The sequence below is a fragment of the Alligator sinensis genome, unplaced genomic scaffold (assembly GCF_000455745.1).
Source record: "Alligator sinensis unplaced genomic scaffold, ASM45574v1 scaffold872_2, whole genome shotgun sequence".
NCBI classification, from domain to species: Eukaryota; Metazoa; Chordata; order Crocodylia; family Alligatoridae; genus Alligator; species Alligator sinensis.
The window spans coordinates 2,082,379-2,106,025 of NW_005842132.1; the positions used below are offsets into that span (position 1 = coordinate 2,082,379).

Genomic DNA, 23,647 nt, shown 5'->3' on the forward strand with positions numbered 1-23,647 from the left:
TGTGGCTTTGATTCAGCTATGGAGGGGGCTGGCAGTGGCCTCTCCTTTAGACCTAGATTTGAGGCCCCTGGATGGCAGCTGCTCTGGCTGTTCATGGCAATCTCCTGGCGCACCAAACCTCAGCCTGGCACACCCATGCTGTGGCTAAGCAAAAGGTGACTGAGGGCATGAGCTGATGGTTTGCGGGAGGCCAGGAAAAGCCCATCCCACAGATATGCAGCACAGGACAACTCTTCTGTTGCCCGTCTGTAGCCAAAGCATACAGCACAGGGTCTCCAATGGACCCCATAAAGAGGTTCATTTCCAGGCCCCTGCTCTGTAGTAGCTGACAAACCACCACCGCAGAGGGATAGCTCTGGGCCCTCGCAGTGCTGAGACAGCCCCTGGGTCACCCCCTCCCTCCCTCCCCTCCTCTGCCAGGACAGCCCCAGCTGCCACGCAGCAGGGGAGAGGTTCCAAGCCTCAGCGCACAGGGGCAGCAGGGAAGGGCTGGGCATGGAAGAGGTCTTGCAGATCCTTACCCCACCCCAGCCAGGTGTGCCAAGGACTAAGACAACCCAGTAACCGGCTCTGCCTGGCTGTGGGGGCAAGAGAGACCATTGAGAGCTTGGCTCAGGGAAGGCTCTGGGGCCAGGGCAGGCTCCTGCAAGCTGCCCTAAGCCCAGAGAGGAGCCACAGGGTCCCTGGGGCTGGAGAGGGCAGTGGAGCCACGCAGGTCCTGCTCCCCCCCGGCCCCCCAAGAGGCCAAGCAAGGGCAGGGGGCAACAAGTCCTCCATGAGCCAATGCCCTTTGCACTCCCCATGATCAGGGCACTACCTGGCTCCAGGTGCTGAGCTGCAGCAGGGCAGAGTGGCTCTGGTGCCCAGCAGGGAGGGCACTGATGCAGCCGGACCAGGTGCATGCCATGCACTGGATAGGGGGTCACCCCACTCTCCTGCCTTGGAGAAGGACCCCTTGGGTTGTGGGATAGGCTGGGCAGGAGGGCAGGGGAGGCACCTGCAGCCCCACGCTGACTCCTCACTCAGGTCCTCCCCCCACCCAAACAGCAGGCCCCAGGGCCACCCAGCACAGAGCTTTGCTGCCAAATCTTGGCTCCCAGACGCTAAGGCATCCACAGCTTTGGCAGTGCAGGTGCTGCACAGAGCTCCAGAGGCAGCTGCAGACCGCGGCCACTGTGCCCCACTGGGCTGTGCTTGATCTCAGGGTTGATTAGCACATCCTCAGAAGCAGGGACTGCACCTGCTGGAGCACAGGCTGCAGGCCAGGGCGAGGGCCAGACCCACACGAACACCAGAACTGCCATTTCCTGAGTCAGACCCTAAGCGCGCCTTGCCCAGCCTCCTGTCACACAGGGGCAGAGAGCGGCTGCAGAAGGGGAAAGTGAACTGGGTCTGACTTGGGATTTTCCCCCACTGCTCCTCTCTCCCTTGCAGCCTTCAAGGTCTAGGATTCAGAGGCCGTGGCCCTCGCTCCCATGCTCAAGAAGTCATCTAATCCCTTTTTGAGTCTGGCTCAGCTGTCAGCTTCCACCACATCCGGTAGCAACGAGTTCAGGCTTTAACAACAGGTGGCGTGAAAAGGAACTTCTTCTTGCTAGTTTTAAACTCGCCACCTACTAGTTTCACTTTGTGACCTAGCTCTTGTTTTGAGAGAGTTGATAACAAACCCCTATTCACTTTCTCGTCACCTGATCACGTCCCCCCTCAAGCAGCTCTTTTCTAACCTGAATAGACCTGACCTCTACAACCACCCCCACCCCTCAGCCATTGCCTCAGGACGGACGCCTTGGGGGTGAAGGTGGCATAAAGCCCCAGCAGAGAGGGAAGGCAGGGGGGAAAGCTCAGCGTTGAGCTGGGGAAGCTGAGTGCGGAGGCACAAGAGAGGCGCGCGGGTCATCTGCCTGCTGCGCTTGGAGCTGAAGACAAGCCAGCTCTCACCTGGCCTCTCCTTCCTGCGTGCCTTGCCCAGCAGCAGAGCAGATGTACTGAGATGCTTGGGCCTCTCCCATGGGAGGCTCCCACATTTTTATTTTTTGGGGAATGTTTTTTGTGTTCCAGGTCAACTCCGAATCATTCAAGAACCATAAGTGGCCCTGCTACCAGCAAGTATCCTCCACTGGAGCTTCAGATACTTCCAAATCCTTTGGCAGACATCCTACACGCAGGCCCAAGCCTGGACGCTTGGGGTTCAGATGCCCACGTTTCGCTTGCCCTCAGCCATATGGCCGCAGGAGCAAGCTAGGGAAGAACCTCCCATTTCCATAAAATCGGCATGTGGCTGAGATCCTCCCGCTGGAAGCTGGCCAGTGGAAAGCTAACTATGAGGCTCTTGTAGGGAGTCCTGTCCACGAGCAGACATGGATGCACCTTCCACTACACAGCGCTATTTTAATTGTATTTTCAGCTCAGGTTTCAGACCAGTGCAGCCATTACACTTGATTTTAGTCCACAAGAGGCCTGCTCCCTCTGGCCCAGTTCTCCAGCCCTGTTTGTCTGAGCCAGGGAAACTGAGGCACAGAAGGAGTCAAAGCGACTTGCTTATGGTCACTCAGGCAGGATCAGGATGCAGGAGCCCTGCCTGCCAGGGCAAGGCTGTAGCCACTAGGCCACAGCACTGCACAGAGCTGGAAATAGGACCTGGGAATCCTGGATTCTGTCGTGCAACAAGACAACAACACCCCCGTCTCCTAGCGGTACGCACCAGTTTCATACCCCATGTCCTCGTCTTCGGTCACCTACCAGGGGAATGCAATTTGAAGGCACCTGCTTGGGGCATGATGAGCTGACTGTGCCCAGCTCAGGCACAGTCTCCACCCATAGCACGACTGGTTCCCCAGTGCCTCTGTCGGGACACACTGCTGGTTTCAGACAAAGGGCTGGCGGTGGGTAGTGCTGCTGTCACAGAAGCCAGGGGCTGCACCCAGAACCAGGACCCGGGTGTCGGGTGCTCTAAGTGGGTAGAAAGGTCCGTGGCCCTTGACAAGGGAAGGCAGCTGGAATTGTACACGTTCAGCATCGCAAAAAGGGCTGATCCTCCCTATTGCAACCTGGGCATCCAAAAACCAGTGTCCACAAGTCCCAGCTGATGTAAACAACTTCTACTCAACCTCAACCTATTTCCCTTCCTAAACTCTTGGGGTGGAGATGGGAACATTGAAGGCCCATGAGGCTTGGCTGGCTGGACTCTGCAGAAGCACAGATTATCCCTCTTCTCCAAGCATTCACAGTGGCAGAGCTGTATTGAAGACAGGAGGGGGCAGGAGGGGGCACAATTTTCCAATGGAAAATTATCTGGCACATGAGCGACTCTGAGCCAAGTGTGAGAAGGGGATACAAGGCAAGGGAGCCCAGTGCTCATCTCTCACAGACACTTGCTGGAAGCTGGCTACTGAAATCCTTTAGGCCCCTTCCCAAATCCCAGCCAACCAAAGGCAGGACAGGAACGTTATCAAGATGCACTATTTATGCCTCCTCCTTGCCGCACGCCTCCCTGATCTCTGCTTGCTGCATGAGAAATGCTGCCCAGAAGGGAACACAAAGCAGCCGGGTATTAATTCCCCTCCCATGCAAGCATTTCCAAAGAGCGGCTAAAAATAAAATCAGCAATTTCTAGGAAAGTTCCTTAGAGAGACAGGGATGGAAGGAGACCCGTGCACGCTGAGCGGCACCTGGTGGCAAAAAGAGCTGTTGCAGCTGCTAGGAAGGAAGTGGGCCCTTCTGGGCTAAGGTCTGGGTAAAGAGGGCTGCGGCTTGGAGGCATCTTCTGTATTGAGGAGGACCAGCAGCCCCTGTGTTTGACATAAGCTTCAGACTGGGTGCTCCCAGGGCTAGAACAAACAGCCCCAGCGATTTTCTGCTAGTACAAGTCATAGCACCTCTGCTTTTGCCACTGTCTCATCTCCATTACCCCTGACCAGCCTAGCGTGGAGGTCTCCAGCTTAGGGGTAGTGCTGCGTTTTCAGCTAACTCGTTCTTCAGTGGAGCTGCCCTTGCCCGACATGAAAGGGGAATGTACTTGGTTACCTGGTGGCCCCCAGATTGCTTTGCAAACTGCAGCCCCGCCTGCATGTCCATGGGGTACTCTGCAGAATGGCTTGGTCCAGGCTAAACACTTTGGACAGGCTCTGACCAGTGTCCCGGGGAGGATTTAATGCCTGCGCGAGACCTCAGGATTGAAGGGCTCTTTCCTGCTGGCAACAAACTCCCTGCAAATCAGTTCATTGCCCTGTGAAGAGAGGCTGAGGCAATAAATGCAACTGGGGGTTGAACTTGTAGCAGCAGAGAGAAGAGGCAAGTCAAAGGCAGGGCGCTGAGCACTCAACTGCCCTCTCCAGCTAATCTCTGAAGGGCACTTGTGACTAATTCATCTGGCAGCTCTGTGCTGGCACGGGCTTGCTCTTCCATTGCACCAGTGCTCGGGCATGAAAGCAGCTCTCTTCCCCCTTGACACAGCCTCTTAGAGCAGCACAGCACTCTTCGCCCCGCCATGCTGGCTTGAAGCCTGCAAGTACTCTCATGGACAGCTCCCCTCTCCTGCAATCACGTCTCTGGGGCAAGTAGCCTGCCCTTTCCGTGAGCTCAGTGGGAATCCAAACCACTGTGCAGCTTCTGCGAGGGAGCAGCAGCTACAGCCTGAGAGCCCAGACATCAGCTCAGAGAAAAGAGGCCTTGCCCAGCATCCTGACACCATGCTAGACCCCAAGTCCGTGGGGTGGACTATCCCCAAGAAAGTCCTGCCTCTGATTTCAGCTCCCGGCAATTCAGCAGCAAGGGAGGCTCCCACTAATAATCTGCTTGCAAGCTGGTTAGGGGCCAAGCTGTTGCAGCAAGAGGGCTATGCAGGATCCTACATAGATATTTAGGCATTGAAAGCTTATTTAACAGTGAATGCCTCCAATCTAGTATCTCTGGAAATGGGGGGTGGCAGAAGAGGATTGTCAGCATCACCCTGCACCAAGGGGCTGAACACCTGCTCTATGGGCCTTGCCCAGAACTGCAAATGAAGCTACCAAGCTCGTGCTACTGGCTCACAGCAAGCCCCTTCTCCTAGCAGAGGCTGCAGCACCGACATCAGCCCGTGAACCTTGCATGCCGCCCTAACTGGACTGCGTGCTGGCTTAGAGGGCAGCTGACTGCTGCCCCAGATGCATTCAAATGCAGTGTCACAGCCTCCCAGCCAGCCCTATGTGGTGAAAAGCTTCGTGCTTAGCTATCAGAAGGGTCTGTCCCATCCTCAGAGGAACGTGGGATGATAACCAGAGCAGGAGCACAATGACTCTTAGTAACTCAAGTCAGTAGAGGGGCAAGGAAGGATCTGGTAGAGCGTGGTCTGTCACCTTTCCTAAAGCAGATCCCAGTACCTGCTGGCTGACAAGCTAAAGCTTGTCTAAGCAGCTAAACACCAGCAGCCTGGTTTGCAGAGAGCTTAGCATCTCGGGTATGTGGCTCTTGGAAATCTAGGATCACAACGGGAACTAGCGTGCGACTCAGAATCATAGAACAGTAGGATTAGGAAGGACCTCCAGACGTCATCTAACCATGCCCGAGACAGGATCATCCCTATCTGGCTCTTTTTCCTCCTGTTCACTGCGCTGAGCCAATAAACTATGGGAAAGCAAGCTGAATATCATCTGGCTCATGGGCCACCTGGACTTACAAGTCGAGGTCCAAAGGCCAACTTTTGACCTAAATCTTTACAGCAGCGCTCCGTATTTTGGGGTCCTTAATCATTGCTTCCGAGGACAAATGCATCATGACACCCAAAGGGAGATGTCCAAGGCTGGCAAAAAGGGTTTTACTTGTAAAGGATGGGGCATATTTGATGTGCAGATAAGTACACGAGCCCTCAGTTTCCTGACTCCCTTTCCTCAGCCAGAGGGCACTTGCAATTTGGTTCCACATAAAGGCGGCAGAGTGGATCAGAGAGGACCAGATCAAAGCCAGCGAGTGAGGATCAGCGGGTGGAGTGGACCTCCCTGCCCCTGCGACTCAGACACGGATCTCTTGTTCCATTGCAAAGGCATGAATAGACTGACATTGGCACATGAGACGGGCCAGCTCCGTAAGGGGAGATGATCTCCTGATTGCAATAAAGCAGATTGGCACACATTGGCATAGCTCCATTTTGAGGCCTGCGAGTAGGACTATAAGGTCACCTAACTGCGAGGGATTCCACGGCCTCCAGTCAGCTCCTCACAGTTATGCCTGCTCTTCAGCACAGGGAGGGAAGTTCACACTAGAATTAAAGGTAGATATTGAGCCTTTCATAATGCACCTTGTACCACTTCTGTCTACCAGCCAGGAAACGAGATATTCTGAAATGCATATGGAGCCAGAGGGAGCATCTACATGTGCACTTGAATGCACAGTAACCTACTTTACTGCACATTAAAGTAGCACATAAAAACCATGCTATTACGCTAATGCGCAGTAAAATAGGCTACTGTGAGTTAAGCATCACCTAAAAAGCGTGTGCTTGTGCTACTGTGCAATAGGGCAGCCTAACATGCATTAATTTAGTACCTCACATCGGTGGTACTAATTTAATGAACATTACAAAAACACATTAATGCACATGGAGACACACCCAGAGTCCTCTAGCAAAGGGAGAGGGAATGTATTCCCCTCTCACCAATGGCTGCAGCCCAGAAGACAGATTCAATTGCCTCAGCTCCTCACTGATACAGAGCCAGTCTTGTGCCCTTACACAGGATGGGGAAGCAGCTAAACTGAAGCCTTGGAAACCCAGGGGAAATGCAAAGCTAAGATCTGTGCTTCTCCCACCATGGCACCCTGCCATACACTAAGGATCGGGCAGGAAGGGGACCAGAAAAAGGACATGGCCCTGAGGATGGCTTCAGTTGTGTTCTCCAGCAACCACCCCAGAATGCCCCATGTCTTCAGTTGATCAGCTTCCCCTACCCCTGCTGCAGCTCTCCATCTATTCCCTTTATTATTCCCACATCCCCACAAACAGACCCTCCTCAGTTGCCTCGGACTCCACCTGTACATCTGCGTTCTTCTTCCCCGAGGAAGACCACAACCGCAGTAAGCTTGGAGAAGCCAAGGGCATGACTGGGCTATAAGAAGCTGATGTGCATGTGGGGTAGGGAGGGCCAACTCAAGGAAGTTGCAGAGCTCTTCTCCCAAACTGGGCCAGAGGCAGAGGCGCCCCTGAGGTGTGAAGTGGTTGCTTTGTCTTCAGATGTTCCCAACTGCACAACACTGCTCATCCAAACTGAACAATAAAGCTGAGCTCTAGGACCTATTTGTTTCGGTCGATGTGTGCATCTCTCTCCAGCGCTGTGTCAACGCTTGCCAGCCAGTGCTGTGGACCGAACTTGACCACGCTTGGAGCTCCTTGCTCCTGTTCTGACAGGGCCTGTTTCAGCAAGGCACATTCAGACTTTGGACTCTAGCTACTTGCCTAACTTACCCCTGGAGGATGTCTCCACCCTAAAGGGGCAGGAGGGGCATGCACTAGCCGAGGTAACTCCTGAGCAACAGGCCATGCTGAGGGGCATTAGAACTAGCTTGAGCCTCTGCTGTGGGCAAAGTGAGTTAAAACGGCTCATTTTTGTGATGGATTTTCTCCCCTGTGCTGTACTGAGGGAAGCCTTTGCTTGCCATGCCAAGTGCAGAGCACTTTTGCTGCCCGACCGCCTGGTGAAGTCCAACTCCAGACGAGAAGATTGGAGTCAAGCGCCGGTTTTAGAACATGCAATCACCCTTCGTGAGCCTTGACCGCAGCGGACCGTCAGCGTCGCAGTAACCGAACGGCTGCTGCTGTACGCAGGCGCAAATGCCTTGCTGGTGACGGAGAGCTCATATTTGGAAGGCGCTTCAGGAGGTTCTCAAATGAAGGGCATTACACAAACACCGTCTGCGAGGTGATAGCCGGGCCCTGATCTGGCATCGTGTTGTTCAGTATGGGCACATCAGGCCCAGCAGGGCTTTTCATGCCTGCTCACTGTTACGAGGCATAGACGCAACCTGAGATGGGGAAACCCTAGCATGTTATCTATAAGGCCTGACCCCAGGGAAAGAAGGAACATCGCAGATGAGATTCCCATGCCCCCTCCCCCCCTATTAATGGGATCTAGTTACACACGCAAATCACACTTGCCCTGCCTTCAGCTACTTTAAGCCTTTATTTTTCCTGCGTTTTAAAACAATGCCTTCAGGAGGAGGCTTGCAAAACATTTATGCAAGAAGTGTGATCAAAGGCAAAAAGGTTAAAAATTCATTTATCAATGCAACAGACTTAGCCAGACAGGGGTAAGCAGCACTCTGGTTATTTTTATCCAGCCGCATACAGTACTTGCATATATTGAGTGAAATGGATCTCTTCTGTAACATGTATATCCCTCCTCAAGAGCGCTTTGGCACTAGGAAACGGACGGTCAGACGTGATTACTTTTCTCTAACCATTTCAAACCAGCCTCTCAGCAGACTGCTGAGCGAGCTCTCGGCTCCTTGCTCTCTGCCACAGTGAGATTGCAGGTAAGAACCTAACAGCTCTAATGAGAGGAAGCAGAGGATTAGCTGCACTGCCTTAAAAGGAGGCAGGGGAAAAGAAGCAGCCAAAAAGCAGACCGTCAGTAACAGATACTTCTAGACAGACCTCCAGAGCCCAGATCTCTAGTGGAAATGAAGGTGGCCCTTTTGGATCAGCAAACAACTTTCCAAGGAAGACAAGTTGTCGCACTACACCGAAGCATAAAGCTGTGCGATCTCCTAAGCTGAACAGGCTCCAGTACAGTCCGTTACACGGAAAGCAGCAATCTCTGCGGGTCAAATTGTACCATATTTCCTCACATGCAACAGGCCCCCAAATAAAAGTATTCACCTTATTTTTGAACGGCAGAATGAAGATCTTTCCTTGGGAGCCCTGGGGTGGGGTGTGGGGAAAGCATCCACAGCCAGAGGCTGGGGAAGGAGCCCTGCATGCAATGCACATGTAGCCTTACTTGTGGTTTCCCCTGGCAGAGGCTGAAGCAGCAGAAACAGCTGTTGCCATATTTCCTCGATTATATATAACGTGCAGCTCAGGTGCCAGCGGCTGAAATAGGTACTGATACATGTGGGCCACAACTGATCCAACGGTGCACCCTGAGTTTACAAGAGGGTGCTCTGCTGGTGGAAGTCTGCTCCTTCAGGTAAGAAATGACATTCAATCTAAATCAATACCTCACTGAGATGGTGACTAGGTTGGCCGCAACAGTTCAATTCATCTCCAGTTTGGAGTAATGTATTCTGGGGACCTAGTTTAGGCTGCTTAAGGTATTCACCACCTGCTGCCTCACTGCAACTTTGCATAATTAAACACTGGGGATGAACCCAACGCAAGACTGGGGAAACCTTCAGTGCCTCTGTCAAGTTCATCTCAGCCTGATCAGCTGATGTTTAATGTCTAGATCCAGGCATCAAAAAGAGGCAAAGAAAAGACATTTTATACCAGCCTTACAAACCAGTAACATTTTTTGCTTTAAAAGTGAACCTTGTAAATGTAAGATCTGGGTTGCAGAGAAAAGTATCACCTTCAACTGACACTTCTTTTCTGCCTTTTTTTTTTAAACCCTAAAGACATTAGGAAGAAATGCATTAAATAGCACTTTTCTGCGGCTGGTAGGTTGTCTGTCCCGTCTTATTCATTTGCTCTTTGCCCCTTCCTAATTAAGGGCTGAATAAAGGCCATTTTGTACTGTGCTTAGACCACTGGAATCCTACTTCATGCCTGAGACCCAAGTGCTACTGCAGTACAATCTCCAACAATACCAGGAAAGCTAAAAACAGGACAAGCATGTGAGGAGGCAGAAGCTGGATTATGGTTTGTGGTGTTATTCCCAAATTCATTCAAAATGAGCCTTCTAAGCGACAGCAGGAAGCAGAAAAATATTATTTGGGACGTGAGGATGTGCCAATTACAAAGCTGTAACGTGGGCTTTGTCCTCAAGGGGAAAATTGACACTAACAGTTATTTGTGGATTAACTCCCACTTCAAACCATCTTATTCAAGAGTAACTGCAACCTATTCTGTAATAACTATTGCACTTTATATTTGCAATGGGTACTGCTGCAGAATGACTCCCCCCTCCTCCCCTCCCCTGCCCCTGGACTTACCAAGCAGATTCAGAGGCTCGGCCCTTCACGCAGGAGATGCTCTTCCATCCATCCCAGGTATGGTGGAAGCTTACATGTTCGGGGAACAATAGCAGGAAGAAGAGAGAGACCACACAATAAGCAGCACTGCGTGTGAAATACTGGTGTGTTTATTGGTTGGCACTAGATTACAACCTACACTCTTGTCAAACTTGCATTCACCAATTTTAGAAAGACAGCGAAGCCCTCCCCTTCTTACACAACTCCGAGAGGAAACTTTTTAAAAGAAAAAAAAGAAAGAAAAAAAAGAAAGGAACTGCACTCTGATGTAATGGGCCCAGCTGGCAGCTGGTATAGTTCAGCAAAGCTCCCCGCACTTCTGAGGAAGCTATGCTGAATTACATCAGTTGGTGACGGGGCTCAAAATAGACAAAGATTTATTTAAAAAGTGGGATTGGGAGTTTAGTGATGATATCGTAGCTGAATCTAGATCAAAAAGAGTTATTAGTTTCTGAACATATCAAAAGAATACATCTCAAACGTATCCAGATACCCAATGAACCGGCCAGCCTAGACTTAACAGGGGCAGAAGAGAATACGCATCTCTGTTATCCCTAGGCTTGTCCTAAAGGTCTGACCCTTGAAAGAAAAAAAGTGTGTTTTGAGTAGATTTTACCAAAAAAAAAAAAAGTTGCAAAACCAAGGACAAGTCCAAGTTGGTAAAATGGGGACACTTGGGGGAAATCAAATTTCAGAAACATTTTTGGCAAAAGATATCACCCACAAAAAGCTCTTTTAAGACCAGCCGCATGGTTAGGATAGATTTAGACAAGCTTTTCAGTATGAAGGTACCTTCCTTGAGCCTCTGGGAGAGCAGCAGGTACAGCAGGGCTGAAAGGATTGTGGAAAGCTCCACATGGAAATAAAGACAGGTTAAGTCTACTCACTGGTTTGTTACTGCATCTCTCATCTGTTGGCTACCTGATAGTTTTTTAAATCCTATGTTTTATTTGGGTTGCTTTTTGTTTTTGGGGGGTTTTGCTTGGCGGTGGGGGGGACACGACGGACACTTCTTTTTTTTTTTTTTTAACATATGTTTAACACAAGCCTTTGGTCCATCTACTATTTAGCTCTGCTGTGCCTGCCTCTCCCCCAGAAACCTGATGAAAGGTATAGCGATACTCAAGTGCGTCTAAATCTACCCCAATCAAGCAGTTCGTCCAATAAAAGGTATCACACACAAAAACTCTTGCCTCTAACATATTTCCAGGACTGTCATAGCTACTTCTCGCCAACGCTTTCAGGAACTTCTTTGCCATTTTCATATTCCTTAAATAATTATTCCAACTTGTAATATTACCAAAAAGGTCCATTTTATTAAAAGGAGCGTGACACCATGTGGTGGGTTAAGAGTACATGCTGTAACCAGAAAAGGAATCTTAAAAGGCATTCAATGTCCAAATTTTATTTAAAAAAAAAAAAAAAATCATCAAGAGCTGGATATCAAACTCCTAAAATCCCAGTCTTATTTTAATTCTGACAACCTGGCTTGCTTGGTGGGGGGGAGGGAAAACTGGCATAACAAAAACTCGTCTGATGTTTCCATTTGAAAACTGAATTAGCAGACAGCAGTAGCATGAGAGTCAACATTGATTTTTCCGATCAAAAACATCCATTCTCAGCATTAGCGGGAATAAGTGGAGCTTACAATACACAGGGCATTACCAACCACACACAGATATAGCATTTATATGCCAGCCTCCCAGTTCTGTACATTTTAAGTGACTCAATGCATCTGGGATGTTCAAAAAAACATCTCCCAGAAGGACAGCTTGGTTTGGCAGTTTCAGCTGATTCTGCCAGCTGCAGAAGTAACCAGAAGAGGTAAGCGATGGGTGGGACCTGGACCGATCTCACAAAGTCACGTCCTTGGTCGTTCGGATAAATTCAAATGCTCCATCTCAGGTAGAGCCACGTACAGACACAAGTGAATAAAACCCAACAGCTGTCATAGTCAGAATTCCCCAAACGTTTTGGTCTTGGAGGCGTCTTGGTTAGATAAGGAATGACAACAAAGTCCAAGACAATTATGCCTCATCGGGGCTCACTGAAGCCAAACTTGTGCTGTTTTACTGCAAAGGACACCAGCTATTTCTTTTTTATAGACAGTCTGAGAGTTTTGATCAGATCTGGGATTCAGTTCGTTAAGCTGGGGTGTGCCAGTAGATTTCCTCAGCATAGTGTTTCTGTGAGAAGAGAGAAAGCAGGGTGGAAAGTGCGGATTTGGGTTCTTTTACAGAATCGAAACTATGCTGCTGGATACAGGATGCTTAGAAAATGCAGGTGGAAATCCCAGATCTATTTCAGAGAAAATAACTAGCACCATTCTACACTGCCAAAAATTATGTTTTCACATGAGACTAATAGCTAATGCCAGAAAGGGGGGGCGGTCTTTTTCACGGGAATAAAAAAAACACTTAAATGCATCTTAAATCCAGCTAAAGCATTCTCCTTTCAGCCTGCCTATTCCCCCTTCCTTGATTAGGTGACAATTTATGTGCTCCCTTCCATCAGAAGAATGGAAAACTCCTCGCAAAGACAAATTGTAAGGAGGTGAGGGAGTAGGGATGCAGGCAGCTAAAGGAGCTGCAGGAGGTTGAAATGAGCAGGGCCCTAGGAAGTAGCATGTCCAGGGTCCCAATCCTTCATATGCAGGAGGTGATGCTGTGAGAGGAAAGGAAGGTCTTTCCAAGATCAGCAACCGCAGGTGGGGTTCAGAGCTCCACTCAGTAGTTTTATGCAGAGGTATTGTTCAAGCACACTTGCCTGCCCAGCGTTAGTTTGAAAGTCTCTGTAGGATGACAGACAACGGGTATCCTTGAACAAAGGACCGGGCTGGCGACAGCACGACACAGAAAAGGTACTAATCTGCTGGAACTTCCTCTGCTCTATTTGACATGAGCTGAACACGAGAGATTCAGGCTTTAAACTTGCCCATCACTTAAGTGCTAAAATTGCTCTCGAGTTCCTGAAATGACAACAGATTTCCTCCTCTACTCCACACACCGAAGCCCCGCACAAGAGCATTTCCCTCTCTTTTCATGCATGCAGATGGGAACATTTTGTTCGGGACTTCCAAGTCCCGTTGACAGCAATCACGGAGGCCTGCTGCCATGCATGGAGAAACGACCCTAACCAGATCCACCTCGCAGGAAGAGAACGGTTTCCTTAAGCCCTATTTGCATTAAGGAATGGACTTGCAGGTCCTACTGAACCGATGCTGCAAGCCTTTCCTTGCCAGTGCGATTTGCAGTATAGCTACAGAACGCTCGACTGAGATGCGGGGCAGGCAGCCAGATTGCATGTGACAAATCTTGTGTTTATATTAGACATTTTCCAGCACCAATTGCTATCAACTGTTGTCAGCAAACCGGTCATTTTTCTGGGGTGGATGGGACAAAACTGACAGCATCCAAATCAAATTGTCTTTCCTTCACTGCCTACCGTGGCACTGTTTTGAATTACTGCCAGCTATGGATTTCCATTCAGGGAAGGTAAAAACAGCACAGTACTGACCCCCTCCCGCCCCCCGACCCCCCCAAACACACGCGCACAAAATAGCACTTATATTAAAAAAAAAAAAAAAAAAAAAAAAAAAAAAAAAATCAGAAATCACCCATTTCTTTCCAGACAAGAACAGATCTTTTACCCACATAAGAACATTGCATTTAGTACCGCCATTTTAAAAGGGAGAAGTAATGAAGAAATCAGGAGGTACATTAGCCTAAGAGATGGGGGAAGGTAGTGTCCTTTTAATAATAAAAAGCAAGAAAAAGGAAATGCACTTGTACTTCGGGGAGGAAAACGTTTAACCTGTGCACAACAGCTCTTGTAAAATGCCAGTGCTAGACTTGGGAACAAAAGCAAGGTCTCCAGACTTTCTGGCCCAAGGATTGCACTCCCCACCCAGCCACCACTGCCCCTAGTCGTGCAGCCAGGACTGAAAAGGCGCCTTTGTGGTACACAGGAGAATGCCAACTGCTTTTGCTCTTTGGGGTGATGATCAGCTTAAAGAAGATTCAAGATCACAATCATCTAAATCACCCAGAAATGCTAGTGAAAGGCATTAGCAACATTCATCGAGAGGCTTTCCCTCTCTTCTCCCAGTCCCAAGGTTTTCATTGTCCCAGGGTCCCACGTCCTACCTCCCCCTTTGTCGGACTTCTTCTACCCAAGGACTGGTTGCAACTCTCTCTACAGGGCATCTCAGGGCAGGTGTCTGCACCAGCTCCTTCTGATCTAGGAGCGAAGGGTCTTTGAAGTGCAATCCCCAACCGAGTAACACGTCGTCCTATTCCAGCACTGGCACGAGTTTAATAGTTTCAGGTACTGGAGGGCACCCCCAAGTATCTGCCATTAGAGCACACGTGAAAATTACAGTTACAAAACACATAAAAGACAGAAGAAGCCAAATCCCAGAGTGCCCATTTTAAACAGACAGAAAAGAGCAGCGGATGCAACAAGCTTCCACCTATAAAATGTACCACCCTCCAGCTGCAAACACAACTACATGGACTTCAGTGAGGGCTTCCCTCAAGTAAAACCACAGATCCATAAATTAACGGTTCAAATACAAGAACATTCAAAAAACAGACCCTCTTCAGACAAATAATAGCATGTTGCCAAAGTTTTCCGGGAGGAATTTATGGGGCCTTTTCCCACAACCAGCGCCCAAATGTTTTGTTCTTCACGTCTTCATCTAACAAGTTTAGGGAGCAATTAAAAATGATGGTCCAATGATGGAGATAGTATTTTTCAGCTGCTCCCACTATCAGATCCAAAATTTTATGCAATTGCCAAGAAATATCATGCTACTAGATCTGAAATGTCTAGCCTCTCTTCTTAGATTAAGTTACGTTATAGGTTAATATAATTCACCAGTAATATTAGCCTAATACTTCAGCTTTATCTAGTGGTATTAAGTGTAAACAGGTCAGCCGACCTTCAGAAAATCCAGACTAGGTCTTCCTGCTACAGGAGATGATTACACTGCCTCAAACCTACTACAGGATCCTCCCTAATTTCAAGAGATAAATATCTTCTACAGCTTCACCTTGAAACGTTGCAGTTGTGAAGCTCTTGTGATGCTATGCACCTCCTAAATTAATAGCCCAGCTTCGAGACAGTGGCATTTGCACACCATGCTTATAACGTCATGGCACAGGGCATCTTCAGTAGGAATCCCTGCTCCATAATCTGCACGCCTATTAGTTGTCACAGTATCAGTCCCACTGAGTCTTATTAATTTATACTAATTAAGGCATTTTGAATCTACGTTTTAAATTATTTACCACAGTCTTATTTTACAAAGTAGACGTTAACCAAGGCAAATGTTTTGCCAGACAATACACTTAAGAGATGCAAATGCAAAACATCCATGTTTCCTAAAGTCTTGCCACAGAGAAGAAAGCAGCAGGGTTTTCTGATCTCCTATAGGGAATTTTTGGCTTAAGTTACAATACACGCCATCTAGCAATGGAAACATGGATAAAACAGCTCTTCCAGTATTAAGCAGTAGTTTCTCTGTACATAGATGCCAAGAGCCAAGACTACAAAAAAGTCTGAGCCTCCACCTGCTGTTCACAATATTAATTTCCCACATCTGTAGTAAACTCAGCTCTACAAACCGAACAATCCAGCTTTGTGGGGAGGTCAGAAGACACTAGCTCTATTTTCGGCAGTACTGTATACCGGAACAGAAAAATTCCTTCATTCTCCTCTTGATGTTTCTTGTTATACTACCCGCTGGGGCCTGACAGCACTAAGATTTCCAGTTTCCTTATAATCAGCATATATCCACACAGCTAACCACTAACATGCTCACATACAGTAATCTAGAGCGGGCACTTTGAATCTAAATGCAGATCATGTGAATAAATTTAAATGTGGAAAAGGAAAACCAGTCAAACTATCTGCACCGCAGGCTCTGAGTACAGTTCCTTGTTTTAATCCAGCAGGTAAATTCTTCCACCCTTTGAGCATTTTAATCTTGAGAAGGGCTAGTGGCCATAACTGATTTTCACTGAATGCACGAATTGCTGTTAGTTTAAAGCAGGCAAACCCTCACGGCTACATCAAACTAAAGCATGACCACTAGACAGAATAGCCTTAAGGACACCATCTGCACTCTTGCGTGCCCAGGTTTAAGGCGCTCTAATGTCGGCGTTCCAAGTCAATTATTCAATACATAATCTATATGTATTCAATAATAAGATCTTACCTCGGACACTTCCAGGTTCATAGTGTCAAGCAAAACACCCCAAACATGCTTGCTCCTCAGGCCAGCAAGAGCTCAGGCTCTCGTAGAGCCGAGCGACCGCTCTCCAGAACTGCGTGAAGCTTGCCCAGTCCATCCAAAACCTCTACATGAATGGGGCCTTCAACATCCAGTGAGCAGTCAGCCTTGCTGAAAAGGTTATACTCAGAACTAAAAGGTTGGCTGAAAAGCTGATGAGGGAAAAGCTGCACATAGAAGACCTGAGCACAGTTATACGCCTCCAAGGGGAACCTAGCCTATCAGCTTACCCACCTGTTCTTCCCTCCCCTGAAGAACAGCAGGACCTGGTCCCAGCTATGTTCAGATGACTCCGACCAAATTAAGTAGTAAGAACTCAGCTGTATGCTTCTAATCAGAGTCATCTCTTGTAACACATTTAGTGTTTTTACCATGAAAACCATCAACTTCATAGCCACTGCCATACACTTGTATTTCTTATCATTTGCAATTGATGTAAGAGCTCCACACTTTGCTATACATTTCAGTAGTTCGTTTTCAGGACACTTAAAATAGGCTGAACTGCAGATGTAGGAAACAACGTAATTTACTTTATCTATCAATTAAAGCAAAAAGCAGGCAATCGTTTTTTTCTAAGGATCACTTGCTAGATCTATGCTATGGCGGATCTGAAATAACCAGGATTGTTAATAAGACGGCCTATTATAGGGGCACTCTAACTGGTAAATTTGAGGAAAATGTAGTGGTGGACAATTTTGGGGGGAGCGGGAGAAGGAGGAGGAAAAAATGTTGGTCAGATTTAAAGTAGCATTGCTAAATTAGTGAGGATAAAAATAAATGTATGACTAAGAGGTGAAGAAACTAAGATACCTACTTAAGAACAGGCAGAAGAAAAGACTGCCCTGTATATAAAATTAAATCCTGAGGAAAAGTTTCCTTCTAGCAGGGTGATGCAGTTTTATTTACTGCAAATACTGAGTTCTGCCTCTTTAAATGCCCTTCTAAAGAGGCCTCACATGTCAATTCATTCAAAGTTAAAACCAAAAGATTCACAATAACTGCTTCAAGACCCCCATGGATTTTATATATTGTTGCATGTACAGAGACTTTCTAAACTGTGGGATCAGAGAACAAAAGTAATACCACTGAAATCACTGTTCACTGTACCAAAACTGTCTTTTTGAGAACTATTTCCAAGATCTTAAATCTTAACTTACTCCTCCTGGGTGGGTGGGGGGGGCAGGCATGTGCGCGGCGGCATTACTATTCCCTATTAAATCTCCTTTATTACTGTTGCTAATTGCTTCAGCTTTACCAGGGTGAGTTATAATTGGAACCATGGTGTAGACTGAACTTTGGCCGCCATTGGTGCTTTTAGCATTTCATTTCTGCTCTAAGCAAAGCTGAAGTAGTGCCGGGTCAGAATTATAAAGGTATTTAGGTACCTAAAGATAAAAGAAAGGCACCCAGTGGGATTTTTCCACCATCACCCCCCATTTTTAGACATGTACCTTTAAAAAGTCTGGCTCACAGCATTTTAAATGCAGTTGGCAGGCTGCAGCTCATCCACACCAGAACTCCCAACTTTGGCAGCACTGGTAGATCTGGATCAGTGTTTGACAGTCAGAAAATACATGCAGTTTTTCTAGTGTAGAAAAGACCTCTTTCTCTGTGCTCCTTTTCTATCATTATTCACTTCCAAGCAGAGCACTACAATAGGGTGCGTGGGAGAAACCATCACCCGCCATCTCACTACTCAATTACTCTTCCTCCTCTGTGGTCAGCCTTTCAGCTCGTTAGCCCCAGTGAGAGAACCCTCCTTACAGATGCATAGAATAAGATGTACAGCTGACAAAACAGTAGGAATGGTTGGGTTAGTGACCTCTTGATGTCCAGTTGAAAACCTGACTTTATTCACATTGGAACATCAGGTTCAAAAGGTGATGGAGGAAAACCCTATCACTGGCAACTCCAAGCTGAACTCTACACGCAATGAATATCTGCTACTTATTCAACTGAAAATTCTGCTTTACGACAGTAAGGCAAACATACTGAATCTTCATGCAAGTAGAAGCTACCAATGGACTTTCCAGATCCTTACAATCTTAAGAAAATTTTAAACCAAATCAAGAAATTCCCACCACTCTATTTTATGGACGGCTCCTAAGTCTACACTAGCTAAAACCCATGCTCAAATCAAGATAGGAACGGTACTGAAGGTCACAGAAGAAAGGGGCAAATCTGTAACAGATGGTTAAATCAGCACCAGCCTTGATTTACCGAGGGAGAAAGAGACATCATAGCTTTAAACTTAGGGCCAGCCTGGACAATACATACTTTTTTGGTAAAAATGTCCACTACTGCCAATACCAGTTCAGCAGCACCAGCCTTTGTGATGCTGGAAGTCTGTCGTAATCAAGTTGGTGCTAGCCACCACTGCCCGAGTTATGGAGCCATTATAAAAATTTGATATGTTTGCATCTAAAAAGGTAGCTTAATCATCAATCCCAAACCAATTAGGTGTAATTTTGGCTAACATTACTTAAATGGATATACCACCTGGCTACTTCAGGCATTACAGAACCTCAGACAGTGGGGAGGATGTGAATTCAATATACGGTGCCAACAGGGGAAGAGAGATTTACACATAAAAAGCCTTGCTCCCGATTTAAGTGCACAGCTGTTCAATAAAAACTACTTCCACCTGAGGTGCTGAATCTTCTATTTCCAGTTAAAAAGGCATAACACCAGCCACTCAATGGAACTATATTAACAGCATCAAGTCATGCCACATTAAATACTTTCTTGGCACAATTTATTTTTCTGACCCAAACAAATAAGCCATTAGCAAGTCATTAACAATATTCTACCCTAAAGTGTCAGTTTAACAGCCCTGTAAAAACATTTTTTAGATTTAAAAACAAAAAAAAAAAATGTGCATGCTATTGATATTAAAACTGCAGTTACCCTTTCGGGAGTACCAGCTGTTTTGTTGCAAAGCATTTTCAACATATTCATCTATACAGTGAAAGACAAAAATCAATTGAAGGCAGTAAATGGCTGTGTTAGGTGCCGCTGACGGCTTGGTTAAGAGCGATCCTTTTATTTTCTTGTACATTTCTGGATATAGTATTTTAAGCCCTTTTTCAGAGTTCGGTTTAGGCTGCTCAACAAAGACCAAGAGGGGATTGTACATTCGTTTCTAAGTCAAAGGGAACTGAACTGGTGTAATTTAGGCTCAATTCCAGATGCTCAGTTTCAAGCTACTACTTGACTAATGCCTCAGCATTTTTCTTGCATGTGGCTTTTCATGTTGATCACTGGCACTGCTTTTGGCCTTGCTCTCCCCATGATGAAAACAGGGAGAACCAGCAAAGGAACAGAAAGGGGTTTCAAATCAAACAGCTGCTTGCCAAAGTAGCAAAGCTATCACTTTCCATTATATCCCAGGCTCCGTGGACATGTCTATCAGATAGTTAGATTATAATTCCCTATTGGGAAGAGAGAAAGCTCTTGAACAGTCTTGAGCATTTATTAGAATAAATTGTGTTAAATAAAAAAAAAATAAAAAAAATAATAATAAAAAAAAAAAAGAGTACTGCAGATTTAATTTCACATCTTGGCTCTGCTCTGACAAAGGAGAAGTCACTGAAGGCAGCAACCAGCTCCTGTCCCAAGCCAGGGATTAACTAATGCCCCTCCCAAACCTGTCCCTATCCCACCCCCTCCCAGCCCCAACCCTTTCCATTTTTATTTCCCAAATAGACAACACTGTTGGCAAATCAAGACAGCATGGAATTTACATCAAGAAAAACAAAACTAAAACAAAAGTGTGATGTGTGCCAATGCATTAGGGGAGCTACACTATTCAAGGGTGTACTACTCCACACTAGCATTGCTGCCTGGGAGCCGGTTGTACCTTTATCAGAGGGAGAAAGTTTAAACCTTCTGAGCATGCTCCGTGGTGCAATTAAGTGCTGCAATGCCACAGACAAGAGACTGAACACCTGAATTTTTTCCCCAGGACTTCTTTTCAGGGACGCAACAGCCATTCCACCAAGGGTTCGTACAATAACACTCAGTAAGTACAATCCGATGCTTTAGCACAAGTTACAATATCCAGTTCAGCACGGTGTAAGGCATGTGGACAAGAAGAGACACCAGCAAAATGCAGCAGGATGGGAAAGAATTCCAACCCAGCAGGACCAGCATTGGTGATTGATGCTCCAGTTTGCTAGACTGTAACCCCACTCAGAATCCCTGATTCCTACCACAGAGGATGAAAATTCATTTTCTATCGAAGCGTATCTGAGGCTGCTTGCTTTTGGCTGGGTGGTAAAAGACCAATTCCTTGCGTTTCACGCGCATGTCAATGCAGAAATGTTGGCTGAAGCTGTAGGAGAAACCGAACAGCAGGGATGTCTGCAGGTGATCAAAACTCTGCCCTCAACTTCAAGGTGTCACTGCACTAAAATTGCAGGTAGGAGTAAGGGGTTATGGGGGAGTAAACTGGCCCAGCCACTAGCACTGTCACAAAAGGTATTGTTTTTTTCTTTTAAAAAAACAACAACAACAAAACAAGGCAAAACAGATTAATTACGAAACCCTCCTTTTCAGAAGCAGCCCAGGTTTAAAAAAAAATCCTGCGAAATTAAAAAGTTAGATTCCTCCATCTAAAAAAAAAAAAAAAGAAGAGAAAAAAAAGTTTACACATGTGCTGAAAGTGACCACCATACAAGGTCTGAAACAGCACCTTACAGTATAGACTCTAAGACTTAAAGGACTGATCTCACATTTGTAGTCTTCTTTAATTAAAAAAAAAAGAAAAGAAAAGAAAAGAAAAGAAAAAGAAAAATGGCTATGGCTGGGAATGACACACACAGGAACACTTCAGAACACAAGGCAGAGGCGAGACTGGCAGCCTCGCTCTCCGGGCCATGGGAGCGGTGTAATGGGAAAGGGGCACTTCATGCACAAAATGTATTTTACAAAATACATATCCAAAAAAGCAAAAAAAAACAAAAACAACCCCATCTTGCACTAAACCGCAACACTCTGAACATTTGCTTTGCCACAGGCTGCTGCCCAAGCCTTGTATGACAGAGGAGGCAATATGAAAGGGGAAGGAAGGGAGGGAGGGAGGGAGGAGGGTGGGTGGAAATCCATGTTTCAGTCTGTTTTCCAAAATCTCTCTCTCATAGGGACATCTTCAGTCATCTGATGTCGGACATCGAGCTCTCAGAGTACGTCGTGGTCATGACGGGGGTGCCATTGTTTGCCAAGCAGCCTTGCCTCAAGGTTTCAAAATAGGAGGCCTGTACTGGTTTGTGACACTGAAGAACTTTTATGGCATCTTCTATTTTAAACCATTCCCTTTTCCTTCCTGTGGGCAAAGAGACAAATTAATTTTCTTGCTCCATTTACTAAAGAGACTTTTTGTTAAGCTTTTTGCTCTTGACTAGCTCTCTATCAATGTCAAACATGGACACGCTGCAAAACTGAAGTGGGCCTGGAGCTCAATGCTAGTTCAGAAATGCCAGGAGCCTTGTCTTACTAGTCTTCTGATCCCTCACCAGCTGTAAAAGTAAAAGAAGCCTACACCTCCTCTAAATGATTGCTATCATTAGGGTAACAAATCCACCATCCAACGAAAGTGGTTTTGGATTCTGATTTTCATTCCTTCTTAAAAAACTAAAAGGCAAAAAAAAACCCGTGGGGCTCTTTCTATGATTTCGGTGCAGAACATAAATAGACAAAAAAACACCTATTTTGAAGTAACTCATCATGGCACATTTTGAATTCTACCATCTATTCCCCCCCCCTTTTTTTTGGGGGGGGGGGGAGGGAAAGATGCTCATGAAAAGGAGGAGAGCAACGATACTTCCTAGAGCTTAGCACAGCATGAGTAAGTGCTATAAAAGTGTCCCCACACATTCGCCAGCGCATCTCAAATTCTAGTTTACAGCATTCATCTCCTATTCTTGTAGTGGGATGCTTTCTGAACACAGCCTGCCCACAAGCCAAATCATGTGGGAGGGGTTTTAAGCACTACTGACAAATATCCTTTGGGAATTATACTGACAAGCATTTTCATTTGGAGCTCAGATTTTCAGAAATAAATGATCAAGACATACTAACATTAAAACTAGAAAAAAAAACCCACAGTGGATAAGTCCTCATTTACACTGCCTAATACAGTGGTTCTCAATCTTTATAGACTCAAAGCACACCTTACAGGCAGCTTTACAGACTCAAGGCATAACTTTTCTAAGTTAGTGGCGCTCCACCTAAAAATGAATTTCATTTGTTTATTGACTATGGAAAAATAATAGAGCCATCCTTTGGCTGAAAAAAAAAAAAAAACTCAGAAAGACCACAACAGGTCAGAATGTTTTTGACATAGTGGATCCCCATTTGGCATCTCTGGGTTCATCTTGTGAGTTATATGTAGACGTTTCAGAGGTACTGGTTGTAGTTGTATTGGTCTCTAAGGACATAGACAAGGTTCTTTGGGTAAATCCGATATCTTTTATTAGATCAACTAAATAGTCGGAAAAATTCTTCTTTGCAAGCTTTCGAGCATAAACACCCTTCTTCAGGCAGAGGGAGAGTTTGCACTTGTTTTATGCTCTCCTGGATGGGATAGAAGCCAGTACAAGAATGCAGGTCAGTGACATTCTTACATACTGGCGTCTATCCCATCCAGGAGAGCACAAAGTAACTGCAAACTCTCCCTCTGCCTGAAGAAGGATGTTTGTACCTGAAAGCTTGCAAAGAACAATTTTTCCAACTATTTAGTTGGTCTAATAAAAGATATGTAGATGTTTACACACCTCACAGTGCCAGAAGCAAGAAGAGTCTGGCAAAACATTATGTTGCTGCCTTCTATGTGAGCCACAGAGCTGCCTCCAAGTTAGCGAGAGATGTTAAGGAGGAATCAAAAACCCAATCATATTTTTCATCTCCAAACAAACTAAAAGATAGTACAATTCAACTTTTCTAAGTCACTTGCACAAAGGATCCCAAGCTTTCTGCACAGATAAGTGGGTGGACAGCTGGCATGCTATGTCTACAGGGTAGCTAGCAAGAGTTTAAGGATCTTACCAATATTGACAGAATCCTCCCAGTCTTCCAAAACTTCTGTGACAATAAGTACGTAAACATAGGTTCTGTGTTTCCTGTCCCGGTTCTGAAATGCAAAGTGGACAGGTTTATAACCAAGTTTGCAAGCAGACAATAGCTTAAAAGATC

The 23,647-nt window shown here is 46.4% G+C and overlaps 1 protein-coding gene across 1 annotated transcript in view; it reads right to left on the reverse strand.

Moving 5' to 3' along the window:
* Positions 1–10,249: 10,249 nt before the first annotated feature.
* The window catches only part of LOC102381897 (diphosphoinositol polyphosphate phosphohydrolase 1), a 33,783-nt gene continuing 20,385 nt past the window's right edge, over positions 10,250–23,647 (reverse strand). The window contains exons 4-5 of the mRNA XM_025205844.1: positions 23,501–23,585; positions 10,250–21,779 (exon numbers count right to left, since the gene is read on the reverse strand). Of these exons, the coding sequence (XP_025061629.1) occupies positions 21,610–21,779; positions 23,501–23,585 (255 nt within the window). The 3' untranslated portion in view covers positions 10,250–21,609. The remainder of the gene's footprint in view (positions 21,780–23,500; positions 23,586–23,647) is intronic.